The sequence below is a fragment of the Protomyctophum parallelum genome, assembly GCF_964188405.1.
Source record: "Protomyctophum parallelum genome assembly, chromosome: 8".
In the NCBI taxonomy this organism is placed as follows: Eukaryota; Metazoa; Chordata; class Actinopteri; order Myctophiformes; family Myctophidae; genus Protomyctophum; species Protomyctophum parallelum.
In genome coordinates, this window is record NC_139703.1 from 24,920,481 (window position 1) to 24,939,163 (window position 18,683).

General features: G+C 43.6%; 2 protein-coding genes and 1 pseudogene across 3 annotated transcripts in view; all 3 read left to right on the top strand.

Annotated features, from left to right (window-relative positions):
* The window catches only part of chd6 (chromodomain helicase DNA binding protein 6), a 67,666-nt gene that overhangs the window by 22,315 nt on the left and 26,668 nt on the right, over positions 1-18,683 (top strand). Inside the window, exons 9-20 of the mRNA XM_083772074.1 lie at positions 3,941-4,006; positions 4,986-5,041; positions 12,037-12,154; positions 12,267-12,353; positions 12,812-12,949; positions 13,693-13,814; positions 14,357-14,600; positions 14,880-15,056; positions 15,176-15,319; positions 16,592-16,690; positions 17,748-17,904; positions 18,108-18,318. Coding sequence (XP_083628200.1) covers positions 3,941-4,006; positions 4,986-5,041; positions 12,037-12,154; positions 12,267-12,353; positions 12,812-12,949; positions 13,693-13,814; positions 14,357-14,600; positions 14,880-15,056; positions 15,176-15,319; positions 16,592-16,690; positions 17,748-17,904; positions 18,108-18,318 — 1,619 coding nt within the window. The remainder of the gene's footprint in view (positions 1-3,940; positions 4,007-4,985; positions 5,042-12,036; positions 12,155-12,266; positions 12,354-12,811; positions 12,950-13,692; positions 13,815-14,356; positions 14,601-14,879; positions 15,057-15,175; positions 15,320-16,591; positions 16,691-17,747; positions 17,905-18,107; positions 18,319-18,683) is intronic.
* Positions 496-1,737, top strand: LOC310863708 (UPF0415 protein C7orf25 homolog; the record flags this gene model as incomplete). Its single annotated transcript, XM_083772205.1, has 1 exon — positions 496-1,737. The coding sequence occupies one exon, from the start codon at positions 496-498 to the stop codon at positions 1,735-1,737; it is 1,242 nt and encodes a 413-aa protein (XP_083628331.1).
* Positions 2,091-2,605, top strand: LOC310863610 (DNA-directed RNA polymerase II subunit RPB7-like; annotated as a pseudogene). The gene has a single exon. The product of its transcript is annotated as a DNA-directed RNA polymerase II subunit RPB7-like (transcript).

Consider the following 18,683-nt stretch of genomic DNA (forward strand, 5'->3'; position numbering starts at 1 on the left):
TCGCTCCAGCCAGCACACACTAGTTCTCTACAGACACTTTTTTTGTGCTAGAAATCTAGTTCAAACTTTTGCAATTGCATTTTCTCATGTATAACTAGAATTGCGGCTTTAGGCTTTTTGCGTGCGCAAGTACTGTTTTCGGCTGCGTATGTCGTTGACACCCTCGGCCAATCAGGGCGCTGCGTGTGTACGTCGGTGACACCCTCGGCCAATCAGGGATTGTGAATTTTTGGTGGCGTCGCTCAGCCATTCCATGTTGCATTCTGTTGCATTCTGTTGCACGCTCTGCTCACACACAAGTAGGCCATTCATGGCCAACTTGTGTGCAAAGTTGGCAGCTCGACAGAGCTGCCAATAATTTCTAGTTATACACTTTTAAGATGAAACCTTCAGGAAAATAGCACGAGACTGAGGCGATGTCGTCATCATTATCACCGACGACGTCACCACCAGTGATACTTCTGGAAGGAAGAACAAATACGTCATACTTCAGTCATGTCGAGGCAGCCGGCGCCCCAGGATCTAATCGGCACCGCTCAGGGACTCCTGCAGCGGGTGGAGGCGCTATGCGAGCAGCAGGTGGCGGGACGAGCCAAACTCTGCAGACGACTGCAGGCGGAGTTACGCCACCTGCGGCGCGTGGAGGCCGGAAAGGTGCCGATGGAAAGGTGCTGCCTGCAGAGCACCAACCTCACCCACCTGACGGCCGTCGTCCAAGCGGCCGAGAGCCTGCAGGACGTAGTGGCCGTGCTCCGCGTGTTCTCCTATGTGGACGTGGGCGGGGCCAAGCAGTGCCTGGTGGTGGACGTGGTGGCCAACGACGGACACGCCTGGGTGAAGGCGATCGGTCGCAAGGCGGAGGCCCTCCATGGCGTCTGGCAGGGGCAGGGCCAGTACGGACGCAAGAGCATCGTCAGCCAGGCCGAGGGCTTTGTGGAGGCCAGTCGACAGCAGTGCAGCGAGCCTCGCGTCGTCTTTGCCTTCTACAACGGCGTGTCCGGTCCCGTGGCCGATGCGCTGACGCGGACAGGCGTCTCCGTGCGAGGAGACATCTTAGCCGTGAACGCAGACGAGGGAGGGGCTAGGGGGGAGGGGGGCGAATCACAGGAATTGATTGACGGCATTGAAGGAAGTGACAGTGAGGAGGAGGAGGTGAGAGTGACCAGAGTGGACCGGGGCACCGTGGTGGAGCGTCTATCCTTCCCACTGTTCCCAGAGCTGAAAGTGGAGGAGTGTTGCCGTGTCAACCTGGACATCTCCACCCTCATCGCCTACGTGTCGTCGCTGTCCCACGGCCGCTGTCATCTCTCCTTCAGGGAGGCGGCGCTGACGGAGCAGGCGGCACAGGAGAGGCGCGAGGCACTGCTGCCCGGGCTGGAGGCCTTCATGAAGGACAAGCAGCTGTTCGCCTGCCAGTCGGCCGCCCGGGACTTCCGCGTCATCCGGGAGACGCTAGGCGGGCCGGCGGAGAATCGTCGCGCCGAGGAGCTGCTGTCTCGCGTTCGGGTGGTGCCGGACCAGCCGTCCGAACGCACCCAGAGACTCACGTGCAGTTCGAAAGTCAACCGCAGGTCTCTTATGATCTTTGGAACCGGAGACGCCCTCGGGGCCATCACCATGACGGCAAACGGCGGTTTTGTCAGGGCAGCGGCCGGTCAGGGTGTCCGGTACAGTGTGTTTATCCACCAACCACGGGCTCTGACAGAGGGTAAGGAGTGGAGGGCAACACTCCTGTGACAAGAGACCAGAGCTCTTTGGAAACATGGCATCTGTTTCATTTGTTTGGTAACTACTAATATTTGATGCTGATGAACACATTCACAGGTTTTTGTTCATGAGCCTTACAGTATATATGTGTGTCTGTCTCTGTATCAGCTTCAGTTACAGACCGACAGGAAGATTACGCCTTTTTTTTCTACAGCACTGACCAGCGGGACACTGGCATACAAATTCAGTGTTAGGCAACGGTTTGTGTCATGTACATTATGACATCAGACCAGATCCTGGTCAGCTTATATTAGTGAGGAACAAGGGACACACTCGCACACTCACAGGCGTAGATTGACCCAGAGACCGCATCAAAGGAAAATATGTTTTACCTCATCTCTTTGGAACACGAGATGTTGTTACATCCACGATATTTCGGTCCCAATCTTCTGAACATCGTGAAGCAGAAACTGTTCTCGGAAGTGGAAGGCACATCTACCGGCAAGTATGGTTTTGTCTTTGCGGTGACCATGATCGACAACATCGGCGCCGGTGTGATCCAGCCAGGGAGGGGCTTTGTCCTTTACCCGGTCAAATACAAGGCCATCGTGTTGCGCCCATTCAAGGGGGAAGTGGTGGATGCTGCGGTCAGGTTAACAAGGTTGGACTGTTCACCGAAATAGGCCCCATGTCTTGCTTCATCTCCCGCCATTCTATTCCCTCGGAAATGGAGTTTGACCCGAACTCCAGTCCCCCGTGCTATAAGACTGTCGATGAGGACATTGTAATCCAGCAAGATAAGGAGATCCGGCTTAAGATCGTGGGAACAAGAGAGGATAAAAATTACATTTTTGCCATTGGATCTCTCATGGATGACTACCTTGCTTACCTCAGCTGATTTCTGTCACCTTTTCATATGGGGCAATGCGTGTAAAAGGCTTGGTTATTTTGTATAAAGAAGATTCACACTTGTGGGAAGTGAGCGGTGACTTTTACCATGATGATGATGATGATGTCTGATGATATCAACAACATGATGTCAACATACCGTAATTTCCGGACTATAAGCCGCTACTTTTTCCCCATGCTTTGAACCCTGCGGCCTATACAATGGTGCGGCTAATCTATGGATTTTTTACAGCTAACGGCTACTAGGGGACTTCTTTTTTTTTAAATAATTTTTATCCCACGATTTTGTAACCCATTTTTCACCCTTGTGAAATTACTATTTGATTACAGATTATATTAATACTATTATTATTACCACTAAGATGACCTGAGGGCGAGAAACACTCTCCCACAGTAATAAGGAAAAAATGTTTTACACTCTACAGTGTTAGGGAAGTGTCTACAGTGTTAGGGAACTCAGTAGCGTGTGGAAGATCCATACACAGCCACAACAACCTCCTAATGCTGGTCACCAACCTAGCCACATTTTGCTGTGGGATGGCATCCCATTCCTCAACCAGGTTTTGTTGCAAATCAGCAAATGTGGTTCGGTTGGTCACTCTAGCATGTACAGCAAAGCTGATCCCACATGTGTTCAATTGGGTTGAGGTCTGGACTCACGGCAGGCCATTCCATCTCCACTCCCAAGTTCTGGAGGTACTCTGTGATGATCCTGGTTCTGTGGGGTTGAGTGTTGTCATCCTGGAGGATGGAGTTAGGTATGTTAGGAGTTGGGTTTAGATTCTGAAGATATGGGATCACCACTGGGTCCAGAATCTCATTCTGATATCTCACCCTTACGGAGCTGTGTGCGTGTGTGTGTTTCACCACTTGTGCGCAACCTAACACACACACAAACGCACATATTAACTGTATATATGATGATTTTGGGTGTGTCAGTACAGTACAGTGACAGTACAGTACAGTACAGTACAGTAGAGGGACCGTCACACGGTAACTCTGTCATTTCTCAACCGTTTTGGACGCGGGGCGGCACGCAGGAACTGGCCCGGCCCCCTGGGGGGGTTCCTAGGGTCTGGAACCCCCCCCCCCACACACACACACACACACACACACGGAGTTGCACCACTCATTTCACACGGGTGTGATTTTACTAGTTGTCTAGTTGCCTAGTTTACTAGTCAACTAGTCGGCTAGTTGTTTAACTAGGCCTACCTATTATGTAAAAAAGAACACCCACTCTACATACTGTGACTACATACTGTGAATAAAATTATCAATCAATCAGTCAATCAACTGCTGTCTATCTGTCTGTCTTTCTCAGGAACCACCAGAAGATGAGGCCAACATTATTGAGAAAATTCTGGCTGTCCGAACCGCAAAGAAAGAGGTACACACACACACACACACACACACACACACACACACACACACACACAGCCAGTGAAAACCAACCTCTTCAGACTCCATCTTAGCCCATAGCACTTGCCCTAGCCTCGACGACCTTACAGGCGTATGCAAAGGCTCAACCTACGTAATTTTTATAGCATTTTATGTAGACATAGCACTCTATAGTTTATACACATAGGTTCATTATATGGATATTCCACTGTTAGATGGATGTTCTTATAAATCTACATATAGCTTCTTAGCTTACTTATGTAAATTCATAGGGCGCTAGCCCCTCCTATATTCAGCTATAGTGTAGATTTATAGGGCGCTAGCCCCTCCTATATTCAGCTATATGTAGATTTATAGGGCGCTAGCCCCTCCCATATTCAGCTATAGTGTAGATTTATAGGGCGCTAGCCCCTCCTATATTCAGCTATATGTAGATTTATAGGGCGCTAGCCCCTCCTATATTCAGCTATAGTGTAGATTTATAGGGCGCTAGCCCCTCCTATATTCAGCTATAGTGTAGATTTATAGGGCGCTAGCCCCTCCTATATTCAGCTATAGTGTAGATTTATAGGGTGCTAGCCCCTCCTATATTCAGCTATAGTTTAGATTTATGTGGTGCTAGCCCTAGTAGCCCCTCCTATATTCAGCTATAGTGTAGGTTTATAGGTTGCTAGCCCCTCCTATATTCAGCTATAGTGTAGATGTATAGGGCGCTAGCCCCTCCTATATTCAGCTATATGTAGATTTTAAGTTCTTACCTTACTTATGATTCTTGATGGCTATTGTTTATGTATTTGATGTATTACCATGTGTTGTTCTTGCTTAATGTAAATCACTCTGGATTAAGAGCATCTGCTAAATGCCTAAATGACATTAACAATTGTTTCATTTCCTTTTCTCTTTCCACAACCTGCCTGCCTGTTTGTCCGTCCGTCCGTCCGTCCGTCCATCCGCCCGTCCGTCTCCAGACTTCAGAGGACCAAGAGGAGGAAACGGAGGAGTTTTATGTCAAATACAGGAATTTGTAAGTTTTGTCAAATTGTGTGTGTGCGCGCCGCGCGCGTGCCATTAACTGATTGCCTCACAGATTTATTACTTGCGCAAGCAGAGCGCGCAAGTAATATTTTCGCCCGGTCTCCTTCGTCGTGACAGCTGTTCCGCCATTCGAGGCTTACGCAGAAAAACATCAAATCTGTGCCTGTGTTGCTGGACCAATGATGACGAAATGACCATATTTCTTACGTCATCATTTAGAACTAGTCATACGTATACTATATACATAATCAGTAAAAAATAAAATAGCAAATTGTGCCTGATCTGCTGGGACCAGAGTACGTGGTGTGTATGTGTATGACTAGCTCTAAATGATGACGTAAGAAATATGGTCATTTCGTCATCATTGGTCCAGCAACACAGGCACAGATTTGATGTTTTTCTGTGTAAGCCTCAAATGGCGGAACAGCTGTCACGGTTTTTGGCGCAAAGTAACCACAGTATACCGCTAATCAACTTACAACTACACACTTTATACAGTATAGAGTATATATGTATATATATATAGTATATGCCTATATACTATATATATATACTATATATATTTCTTACGTCATCATTTAGAGCTAGTCATACGTATACTATATACATAATCAGTAAAAAATAAAATAGCAAATTGTGCCTGATCTGCTGGGACCAGAGTACGTGGTGTGTATGTGTATGACTAGCTCTAAATGATGACGTAAGAAATATGGTCATTTCGTCATCATTGGTCCAGCAACACAGGCACAGATTTGATGTTTTTCTGCGTAAGCCTCAAATGGCGGAACAGCTGTCACGGTTTTTGGCGCAAAGTAACCACAGTATACCGCTAATCAACTTACAACTACACACTTTATACAGTATAGAGTATAGAGTATATATGTATACATATATAGTATATGCCTATATTCTATATATATACTATATATATTTCTTACATCATCATTTAGAGCTAGTCATACGTATACTATATACATAATCAGTAAAAAATAAAATAGCAAATTGTGCCTGATCTGCTGGGACCAGAGTACGTGGTGTGTATGTGTATGACTAGCTCTTAATAATGACGTAAGAAATATGGTCATTTGTGGTCATTTGGTCCAGCAATACAGGCACAGATTTGATGTTTTTCTGCGTAAGCCTCAAATGGCGGAACAGCTGTCACGGTTTTTGGCGCAAAGTAACCACAGTATACCGCTAATCAACTTACAACTACACACTTTATACAGTATAGAGTATAGAGTATATATGTATACGTATATAGTATATGCCTATATACCAGGGGTACTCAACTGGCGGACCGCGGTCCGCGACCGGACCGCGGACCACCTCTTTGCGGACCACCCCAAAAAAAAAGAAAGTTTTTTTTTTTAAGTTAATAATATAAATAACATCAGATGGTACATTTCTCATGTGAAATTGCTGCAAAGGCCCCCAAAATGTCCCCCAAGGGCCTCCAAAATTTTGGCGCACGCTATGCGCGCGCGCAGTGTGGCCTGCCAGGGCGTATAACTCCCGGCCTGATTTGGAGTTCCACTCCGGGCCTGCACTCTGCACCCCATTATTGGTTGGGTGGAAGGGGATCTGATTTGTATAAGCTTGGCTTGACCATACTAAATAGTGGAGGATATTAAGTCCATATTTCATGAGAATCGTTCACTTGATGGTACAAGCACCAAAATTGGCACACAAGTGCTTCGGAACCTACTCTCTCAGAAAAGTACGTTGTCCACTTGAAAAAACAAAATGGAAACCATTTTTCAAGATGGCCGCCAAATGAAAAAGTCTTTTGTGGCGGTTCTGGACAACCGTGGGTCCGACCGACTCGAGACCGGGCACTGCACTCCCTGTGGGTGTGTGGAACGTGTGTGTCGAATTTGAAGTCGGTGGGGCGAACGGTTCTCGAGTTACGTGGATTACAGACGTACACACACACAGAATTTGTGCAATTAGCAGATCATTGGAACGGTTGTTCGCTTGGTGATACAAGCGTGACATTTGCCGTGAACATTCCTTTGGTCAACTCTTTAACTTTTTAAACCGAGCCATCCAAAAATCCAATATGGCGGTGATATTTCAAGATGGCCACCAAAATTAGACTGGTTTTGCATTTCAGCATATATTTGGCTATACCTTTGTGATGTACTGTACCATACTACTGTATAATACTGTACGGCACTGTAGGGCATAATACTGTACCATACTGTACCATACTGTACCATACTGTACAGTACAGTACAGTACAGTACAGTACAGTACAGTACAGTACAGTACAGTACAGTACAGTACAGTACAGTACAGTACAGTACAGTACTGTACTGTACTGTACCGCATGGTACCATACTGTACCGTACTGTACCATACTGTACCGTACCTTACTGTATGGTATTATACTGTACTGTACTGTACTGTACTGTACTGTACTGTACCATACTGTACCGTACTGTACCATACTGCATGGTACCATACTGTACCGTACTGTACCTTACTGTATGGTATCATACTGTACCGTACTGTACTGTACTGTACTGTACCGTACCGTACTGCATGGTACCATACTGTACCGTGCTGTACTTTACTGTACTGTACCGTACCGTACTGTACTGTACGGCATCATACTGTACTGTACCATACTTTATGGTATCATACTGTACCATGCCGTACCGCACGTTACTGTACCGTACTGTACTTTACCATACTGTACTGTAACATACTATAGTGTACTGTACTGTGTGTGTGTGTGTGTGTGTGTGTGTGTGTGTGTGTGTGTGTGTGTGTGTGTGTGTGTGTGTGTGTGTGTGTGTGTGTGTGTGTGTGTGTGTGTGTGTGTGTGTGTGTGTGTGTGTGTGTGTACGTGCAGGGAAAAGGGGAGGGGTCGGTTAATGTGGAAATTGTAATGTAATTTGTGTCACAGTGAAATGTTGTGCAATAACAGTATGTCATACAAAAGCAATATTTGTACAGTAAATATGACATGGATGCAATGTAGTGCAGATGGATTTCTGTGGCATGCATCATTTTTTGTGCATAGAGAGATGTGTGCTAACGGAGTGATTTGGTAGGAGAAGTCGGACGGATAAACGGACATATTGCTTTGCATCCCCTATAGTAGTAGGATCTAGGATGAGCATCAAAACTATATATTTTAAATACTTTTCATTAGCACATGCTTGAATTTTACATTCCATAGGGCTGGACCACACATGGACCCCATTTGGTTTTGTTTTCTGCATCTTCCTCTGTGACCTGCCACCTTCATGTCATCTCTCAGACTCTCACAGCATCCTTAAACCTCGTCTTTGGCCATCCTCTTACCTGGCAGCTACATCTTCAGCATCCTTCTCCCAATGTACCCTCATCCCTCCTTTTCACATGTCTAAACCATCTCAACCTCACCTCTCTTGCTTTATCCCCAATCCTTCTAACCTGGGCTGATCCTCTAATTCAGTAATTTCTGATAATGTCCTTCCTTTTCACTCCTAATGAGAACCATCCTTAATTCTGCCACCTCCAGCTGTGCCTCCTTTTCATCAGTGCCACCGTTTCCAACCGTACATGGCTGGTCTCACTACCATCATATACATCTTCCCTCTCACTGGTAGCCTTCTGTCACAAATATTTCCTGACCCATACTATGTCCCATATTCTCAATACATTGGCTTCTCTTGCTAGAACATTTCCATCTCTATACTCACCTTAACCTGTTACACTACTGTCTACTGTCTGGTCAAAATAAATTTCTCCCTCCCTCACCATCTCTCTTTGCACTTACTGTACATCTCATATAGCCCTGACCACTTCTTAGCCCACACCACCTGACATCACATCTCTCTGTTCTTACCCATCATCTAGCCTGAGCTAACGTGTTAGGTTTCTGGTCTAGAGGGGCGGGTCGCGGCTCAGATTTGCGCACGCCCTGATTGGATCTCATCGATCTGTACGTCACATAATTTGGAGCGACGCCCACCCGGAAGGGTTGACTCCCACTTTTAGACCAGAGCGGCCAATGCGTTCCTCCAGGCTTTCAATTATTTCACCAACAAAAATGAAAGCCTGGTACCGAGGCTACCCATCATCTAAAAAAAACCCCCAATGGGCATTGCCCATTGACATACTGTATATTCAAGTCTGTGTGTGTGTGTGTGTCTGTACATCTGTAATCCACATAACCCGAGAACCGTTCGCCCCACCGACTTCAAATTCGACACACACGTTCCACACACCCACAGGGAGTGCAGTGCCCGGTCTCGAGTCGGTCGGACCCACGGTTGTCCAGAACCGCCACAAAAGGCCCTTTTCATTTGGCGGCCATCTTGAAAAATGGTGGCCATTTAGTTTTTTTCAAGTGGACAACGTACTTTTCTGAGATAGTAGGTTCTGAAGCACTTGTGTGCCAAATTTGGTGCTTGTACCATCAAGTGAACGATCATGTGCTTAATATCCTCCACTAAAACGGGCATAGAGCCCCGCTCTCCGAAGGACGCCGCGCATGGGACCGGACCTCTGTCTTAAAAAAAAAAAAAATTGTGGACCTTCATCATTTCTAGTTGAGGACCCCTGCTATATACTATATATATTTCTTACGTCATCATTTAGAGCTAGTCATACGTATACTATATACATAATCAGTAAAAAATAAAATAGCTAATTGTGCCTGATCTGCTGGGACCAGAGTACGTGGTGTGTATGTGTATGACTAGAAAAGCTAAAAAGGGATCCAGAATATATCTACAACGATAAAACAGTATTTCTTATATAGATAGAAACTTGAATCATACTTAATAATACTAGATGTTTATATGTATAAAGTAGGTAGCAAATAGTTACATCTAAACATTAATCATTTCAAACGTTCCTTCACAGAGATACTGAGATTTGACAGTTTACAGTGGTCGAAAGGACTTGCGCGCTCTGCTCTGCTCTGCGTTTAGCTCTTGCCACGGTGCTTTCGAGTGTACTCCTATTTTGAAGTCCAAAAGCTCACGGGCCGTGCACCGGAAGTAAAATGTAAATTATTTTAATTCACTCGAAACACGACCAGCCATGCTTCAGTTACGAGCCGTGAATAAAGCTTGTTTTGATCAATAACGCGATCTGGAAAATAATCTGAGATATTTGGATTTCAACCACTTTTTTTTGTTTTTTTTAGATTTCCTTTAGTTCATATCTACACTGCAAATGACCAGTGTGTTTTTATTAACCCTTTAGTTCATATATGCACTGTAAATGACCAGTGTGTTTTTATTAACCCTTTAGTTCATATCTACACTGTAAATGACCAGTGTGTTTTTATTAACCCTTTAGTTCATATCTACACTGTAAATGACCAGTGTGTTTTTATTAACCCTTTAGTTCATATCCACACTGTAAATGACCAGTGTGTTTTTATTAACCCTTTAGTTCATATATGCACTGTAAATGACCAGTGTGTTTTTATTAACCCTTTAGTTCATATCCACACTGTAAATGATCAGTGTGTTTTTATTAACCCTTTAGTTCATATCTACACTGTAAATGACCAGTGTGTTTTTATTAACCCTTTAGTTCATATATGCACTGTAAATGATCAGTGTGTTTTTATTAACCCTTTAGTTCATATCTACACTGTAAATGATCAGTGTGTTTTTATTAACCCTTTAGTTCATATCTACACTGTAAATGACCAGTGTGTTTTTATTAACCCTTTAGTTCATATCCACACTGTAAATGATCAGTGTGTTTTTATTAACCCTTTAGTTCATATCTACACTGTAAATGACCAGTGTGTTTTTATTAACCCTTTAGTTCATATCCACACTGTAAATGACCAGTGTGTTTTTATTAACCCTTTAGTTCATATCCACACTGTAAATGATCAGTGTGTTTTTATTAACCCTTTAGTTCATATCTACACTGTAAATGACCAGTGTGTTTTTATTAACCCTTTAGTTCATATATGCACTGTAAATGACCAGTGTGTTTTTATTAACCCTTTAGTTCATATCTACACTGTAAATGACCAGTGTGTTTTTATTAACCCTTTAGTTCATATATGCACTGTAAATGACCAGTGTGTTTTTATTAACCCTTTAGTTCATATCTACACTGTAAATGACCAGTGTGTTTTTATTAACCCTTTAGTTCATATCTACACTGTAAATGACCAGTGTGTTTTTATTAACCCTTTAGTTCATATCTACACTGTAAATGACCAGTGTGTTTTTATTAACCCTTTAGTTCATATCTACACTGTAAATGACCAGTGTGTTTTCATTAACCCTTTAGTTCATATATGCACTGTAAATGATCAGTGTGTTTTTATTAACCCTTTAGTTCATATCTACACTGTAAATGACCAGTGTGTTTTTATTAACCCTTTAGTTCATATCTACACTGTAAATGACCAGTGTGTTTTTATTAACCCTTTAGTTCATATCTACACTGTAAATGACCAGTGTGTTTTTATTAACCCTTTAGTTCATATCTACACTGTAAATGACCAGTGTGTTTTCATTAACCCTTTAGTTCATATATGCACTGTAAATGATCAGTGTGTTTTTATTAACCCTTTAGTTCATATCTACACTGTAAATGATCAGTGTGTTTTTATTAACCCTTTAGTTCATATCTACACTGTAAATGACCAGTGTGTTTTTATTAACCCTTTAGTTCATATCCACACTGTAAATGACCAGTGTGTTTTTATTAACCCTTTAGTTCATATCTACACTGTAAATGACCAGTGTGTTTTTATTAACCCTTTAGTTCATATATGCACTGTAAATGACCAGTGTGTTTTTATTAACCCTTTAGTTCATATATGCACTGTAAATGATCAGTGTGTTTTTATTAACCCTTTAGTTCATATCTACACTGTAAATGATCAGTGTGTTTTTATTAACCCTTTAGTTCATATCTACACTGTAAATGACCAGTGTGTTTTCATTAACCCTTTAGTTCATATATGCACTGTAAATGATCAGTGTGTTTTCATTAACCCTTTAGTTCATATATGCACTGTAAATGGGCGCCGTTGGAGGAACTAGAAAAAGATCCCAGGATCCACCAGAAGATCAAACGTTTCAGGACCAAACAGGCTCAGACGAGACATATATTCACTGAGGTAAGAATTATTATTAGTATTATTATATAATGTAAACACATTTATTCACTGAGGTAATAAACTTCAACACTCAGTATATTCTCTCTCTCTCTCCCTATGTCTCTCGCCCCAGCCCGATGAAGATATATTTAATCCAGATTATATTGAGGCCGACAGAGTGTTGGAGGTCGCTGTTACTACAGACACAGAGACTGGAGAGGTAACGCACGCGAGACACACACACACACACACACACACACACACACACACACACACACACACACACATATACTGTACATACATACACACACACGTGGTTACAAGTCTAAACTGCTTGTGTTCATATTTATTATACAGCTTGGTTACAGATGTAAACCTGTGTTCATATTTGCTGTGAGAGGCCTGCAAATTGCAGGAATGTCCATAAATCAGTTGTGATTGTCCTGCAGATTGCAGGAATGGCCAATAAGCAGAGATCTTTAAGCATTGTTTAAATTGTGATAATTGTTGGCGCTTCCTGTATCCTGATGTACTTGAGTTCCACAAGTGTGTGTGTGTGTGTGTGTGTGTGTGTGTGTGTGTGTGTGTGTGTGTGTGTGTGTGTGTGTGTGTGTGTGTGTGTGTGTGTGTGTGTGTGTGTGTGTGTGTGTGTGTGTGTGTGTGTGTGCGTGTGTATAGGAGGTAACTCACTACCTGGTGAAGTGGTGCAGTCTGTCGTATGAGGAATCCACCTGGGAGCTTCAGGAAGACCTCGACCCGTCCAAGATCAAAGAGTTTGAGGAGATCCAGAAACTACCATCTGACCTCAGATACATTGTAAGACCTGTTAAACTACCATCTGACCTCAGATACATTGTAAGACCTGTTAAACTACCATCTGACCTCAGATACATTGTAAGACCTTGTTAACTACCATCTGACCTCAGATACATTGTAAGACCTGTTAAACTACCATCTGACCTCAGACACATTGTAAGACCTGTTAAACTACCATCTGACCTCAGACACATTGTAAGACCTGTTAAACTACCATCTGACCTCAGACACATTGTAAGACCTGTTAAACTACCATCTGACCTCAGACACATTGTAAGACCTGTTAAACTACCATCTGACCTCAGACACATTGTAAGACCTTCTAAACTACTATCTGACCTCAGACACATTGTAAGACCTGGTAAACTACCATAAACTACCACGTAAGACTTGTTAAACTACCATAAACTACCATCTAAGACCTGGTAAAGTACCATAAACTACCATCTAAGACCTGGTAAATTACCATAAACTCATGGGTGTTTCATAATTAAATATCATACTATATGTATGTCTATGTAAACAACATTAATTGCATACAGACATGCATGCATGTTTATGTACTGTAAATATGTCTTGTTTACGTTTAATTTGAAGGCAGTTTTATGTTTATTTATATTTCAACCACTGACAACTGTGTGTGTGTGTGTGTGTGTGTGTGTGTGTGTGTGTGTGTGTGTGTGTGTGTGTGTGTGTGTGTGTGTGTGTGTGTGTGTGTGTGCGCGTGTGCATGCATGTCACAGGAAAGGCCTTCTCCAGAGAAGTGGCAGAAGTTGGGTCATTCCAGAGATTATCGTAACGGAAACATGCTGAGAGAATACCAGCTAGAAGGAATGAACTGGTTACAATTCAACTGGTACAACAGGTACATCAATATAATATATATCGTTATTACTTATTATTAAGAGGAGAATACCAGCTAGATGGAATTAACTGGTTTTTAATTGATCACAGTAGCGCCACTTTTTGGCCAATGGTTGTGGGTAATTAGTGCATTTCTATATAGATTTACATAGATTGTGCATTACATTCACCCATTCATACACCGATGGCGGCCGTGCTCACGCTTAATAGTCCTTTTTCTCCTCAAAATGAGACAAACCGCCATCTTTGAGACTTTATAAAAGTCTAAGCTTTGATCACGATAAGAAAGTGAAACCATTCCGCCTGGAGTGAGAATCTGACTCAACTATGGACGGCTATGACTTCCGGGGCAGGCAGAAGTGGCCCGTCGTGTAAGCTCATATCACAGATTTCTTTGGCACTGGCACCACGTTGTGGATTATAGGGGTAGCGCGGAAATTAATAACTCTTCTCTTCCTACAGGACAAACTGTGTCCTAGCAGACGAGATGGGTCTGGGTAAAACCATACCGTATTCATATTTAATAATTCTCTTCTCTTTTAGGAAGAACTGCATCCTAGCAGATGAGATGGGTCTTGGTAAAACCATCCAGTCCATAACGTTCCTCTTCGAGATGTTCCGACTGGGCATCAGAGGACCCTTCCTGATCATCGCTCCTCTCTCCACCATCACCAACTGGGAGAGAGAGTTCCGCACCTGGTCTGATCTGAACGTCATCGTTTACCACGGGTCTCAGATCAGCAGGCAGATGATCCACCAGTACGAGATGTTCCACAGAGACACACAGGTCTGTGTGTGTGTGTGTGTGTGTGTGTGTGTGTGTGTGTGTGTGTGTGTGTGTGTACACATGCACATGTACAGTTTTACTAAACTGACCACCTCAATTCAGCAACTTCCACCGCAAAGCGGTGTTATTAACTGATAACTGACTTAAAACAGTGTCTGTGCATTGCGTTGGATGGCTGTAATTCGCCCTGGTTCTTTTTTTTATGCCGTCCAAACGCAACACTGTCTCTCTCTCTCTCTCTCTCTCTCTCTCTCTCTCTCCCCCTTTGCTGTATCTCAGGGTAACTCCATCCCAGGCGTGTTAAAGTTCCACGGTGTCATCACCACCTTCGAGATGATTATGGCTGACTGTCCAGAGCTGAAGAAGCTTGCCTGGCGTTGTGTCGTCATCGACGAGGCTCATCGTCTGAAGAACAGGAACTGTAAACTCCTAGAGGGACTGAAGATCATGAACCTGGTGTGTGTGTGTGTGTGTGTGTGTGTGTGTGTGCACGTCTGTTCCATACGAACATAAAAGTCTGCTAACCGGAATTCTTCTCCAGAACTAACGTCTGCGTGTGTGCATGCGCTCCATAGGAACATAAGGTTCTGCTGACAGGAACTCCTCTCCAGAACTCGGTAGAAGAACTGTTCAGTTTGTTGAACTTTCTGGAACCTCTTCAGTTTCCTTCAGAGAAGAACTTCCTGGAGGAGTTTGGAGACCTGAAGACTGAGGAGCAGGTACACACGCACGCACACACTATTAATAATGTTTCTCCAGGTCCATAAACTCCAGTATAATGTACAATGATAGTGTTTCCCCATGTCCATAACCTCCAGTATAATGTACAATGGTAAGGTTTCTCCATGTCCATAAACTCCAGTATAATGTACAATGATAGTGTTTCTCCATGTCCATAACCTCCAGTATAATGTACAATGGTAAGGTTTCTCCATGTCCATAAACTCCAGTATAATGTACAATGATAGTGTTTCTCCATGTCCATAAACCCCAGTATAATGTACTTTACAATGGTAATGTTTCTCCAGGTCCATAAACTCCAGTATAATGTACAATGGTAATGTTTCTCCAGGTCCATAAACTCCAGTATAATGTACTGTAAAATGGTAATGTTTCTCCAGGTCCATAAACTCCAGTATAATGTACAATGATAGTGTTTCTCCATGTCCATAAACCCCAGTATAATGTACTTTACAATGGTAATGTTTCTCCAGGTCCATAAACTCCAGTATAATGTACAATGGTAATGTTTCTCCAGGTCCATAAACTCCAGTATAATGTACTGTAAAATGGTAATGTTTCTCCAGGTCCATAAACTCCAGTATAATGTACTGTACAATGGTAATGTTTCTCCAGGTCCATAAACTCCAGTATAATGTACTGTACAATGGTAATGTTTCTCCAGGTCCATAAACTCCAGTGTAATGTACTGTACAATGGTAATGTTTCTCCAGGTCCATAAACTCCAGTGTAATGTACTGTACAATGATACTGTTTCTCCAGGTCCATAAACTCCAGTAATGTACTGTACAATGATACTGTTTCTCCAGGTCCATAAACTCCAGTGTAATGTACTGTACAATGATACTGTTTCTCCAGGTCCATAAACTCCAGTATAATGTACTGTACAATTATACTGCTTCTCCAGGTCCATAAACTCAAATATAATGTACAATGGTAATGTTTCTCCAGGTCCATAAACTCCAGTATAATGTACAATTCATTTAAAGCTTTATTTATTCTCGAGAGACATTGAGGTTTCCCTCATTTGCAGTGTTGTCGAGATACAGTACAACATAATACAACATTCTCAGAGCAATAAACAAAAACGACAAAACGGAACATTTTGATCTAATACATGTTTAAAAACAGTTGCATACACTTTTCTCTATGTCCATAAACTCTAATGTAATAATGTACAATGGTAATGTTTCTCCAGGTACATAAACTCCTGTATAATGTAATAATGTACAATGGTAATGTTTCTCCAGGTACATAAACTCCAGGCCATACTGAAGCCCATGATGTTGAGGAGACTGAAGGACGATGTGGAGAAGAACCTAGCTCCCAAAGAAGAGACCATCATAGAGGTTTGTGTGTGTGTGTGTGTGTGTGGGGGGGGGGGGGGGGGGGGGGTTATTATTGATGGGAAACGGTTGAAAGTATATTTCCCAGAGTTCATTGTGAGGCAAAGCTCTCTGTCTACCGAGCAATCTTTGTTCCTACTCTCACCTATGGTCATGAAGTGTGGGTCATGACCGAAAGAATAGGATTGTGAATACAAGCGGCCAAAATGAGTTTTCTCCATGGGTGGCTGGCATTCCCTTAGTGATAGGGTGAGAAGTTCAGTCACGCGGGAGAGACTCGGAGTACAGCCGCTGCTCCTTCACCTGGAGAGAAGCCATCTTAGGTGGTTCGGGCATCTGGTTAGGATGCCTCTCGAGCATCTCCCTAGGGAGGTCCTCGATGCACGTCCCACTGGGAGGAGACCCCGGGGCAGACCAAGGTGCAGATGGAGGGATTACATCGACTCACTGGCCTTGGAATGTCTCGGGATCCCCCAAGAGGAAGTCACTAATGTTGCTTTGCAGAGGGAAGTCTGGAGCTCTCTGGTGGAGCTGTTCCCCCCCGCGACCTGACTACGGATAAGCGGTTGAAGATGGATGGATGGATGGATATGGCTGTTCTGGCCATTTTCCTCCAAATTCAGACAATCATGTTAACAGGTGGAGTTGACCAACATGTGTATCTTCTCTAGGTGGAGTTGACCAACATGTATGTCTTATCTTATCCAGGTGGAGTTGACCAACATGTCTATCTTCTCCAGGTGGAGTTGACCAACATGTCTATCTTCTCCAGGTGGAGTTGACCAACATGTCTATCTTCTCCAGGTGGAGTTGACCAACATGTCTATCTTCTCCAGGTGGAGTTGACCAACATGTCCATCTTCTCCAGGTGGAGTTGACCAACATGTCCATCTTCTCCAGGTGGAGTTGACCAACATGTCTATCTTCTCCAGGTGGAGTTGACCAACATGTCCATATTCTCCAGGTTGAGTTGACCAACATGTCCATCTTCTCCAGGTGGAGTTGACCAACATGTCCATCTTCTCCAGGTGGAGTTGACCAAAATGTCTATCTTCTCCAGGTGGAGTTGACCAACATGCAGAAGAAGTACTACAGAGCCATCCTGGAGAAGAACTTCAACTTCCTGTCCAAGGGAGCCAATCAGCACAACATGCCCAACCTCATCAACACAATGATGGAGTTACGCAAGTGTTGCAACCACCCCTACCTTATTACCGGTACGATCCAAAACCACACCCGTACTTCCTTATTACTGATTGTATGATCCATAATTTAATAACCACCCCTAACGTATTGCTGGTATGATCCATAACCTCTCTCCTCTCTCTCTCTGTCTCTCTCTCTCTCTCTCTCTCTCTCTCTCTCTCTCTCTCTCTCTCTCCCATCCATCCATCCATCCATCCATCCATCCATCCAATAGGAGCAGAGGAAAAGATCTTGGAGAGTTTCAGGCTGAGTCACAGCCCTGACCTGCTGGACTTCCATCTTCAGGCGATGATCCAGGCAGCAGGGAAGCTGGTCCTCATCGATAAGCTTCTTCCTAAGCTACTGTCTGGAGGACACAAAGTTCTGGTGTTCTCTCAGATGGTTCGCTGTCTCGACATCCTGGAAGACTACCTCATCCAGAGACGGTTATTATTATTATTATTATTACGTTGATCAGACCTCATCAAACCCTGTACACTCAAGACACTTCCCCCGCTGCCACCCTTAGATCTCCATCTATGGAGCTGACCTCTTCTGACATTCCATATATTGATCTGACCTCATCAAACCCTGTACACTCAAGACACGCTCCATATATGTACAGAGTTCATTCCATATGTTGATCTGACCCCCCCATGCCAAAGAGCCAGCGCTCGCCCAGCAGTCCGCCGTCACTCAGGCGGATGCGTGCACACGACCTCGGTCGCTTCTTGCCCTCAGGGTGTCTTATGATGATGTTTCCAGGTACACGTACGAGTTATTAGTACTAGTAGTATTTTTAGTCTAATAT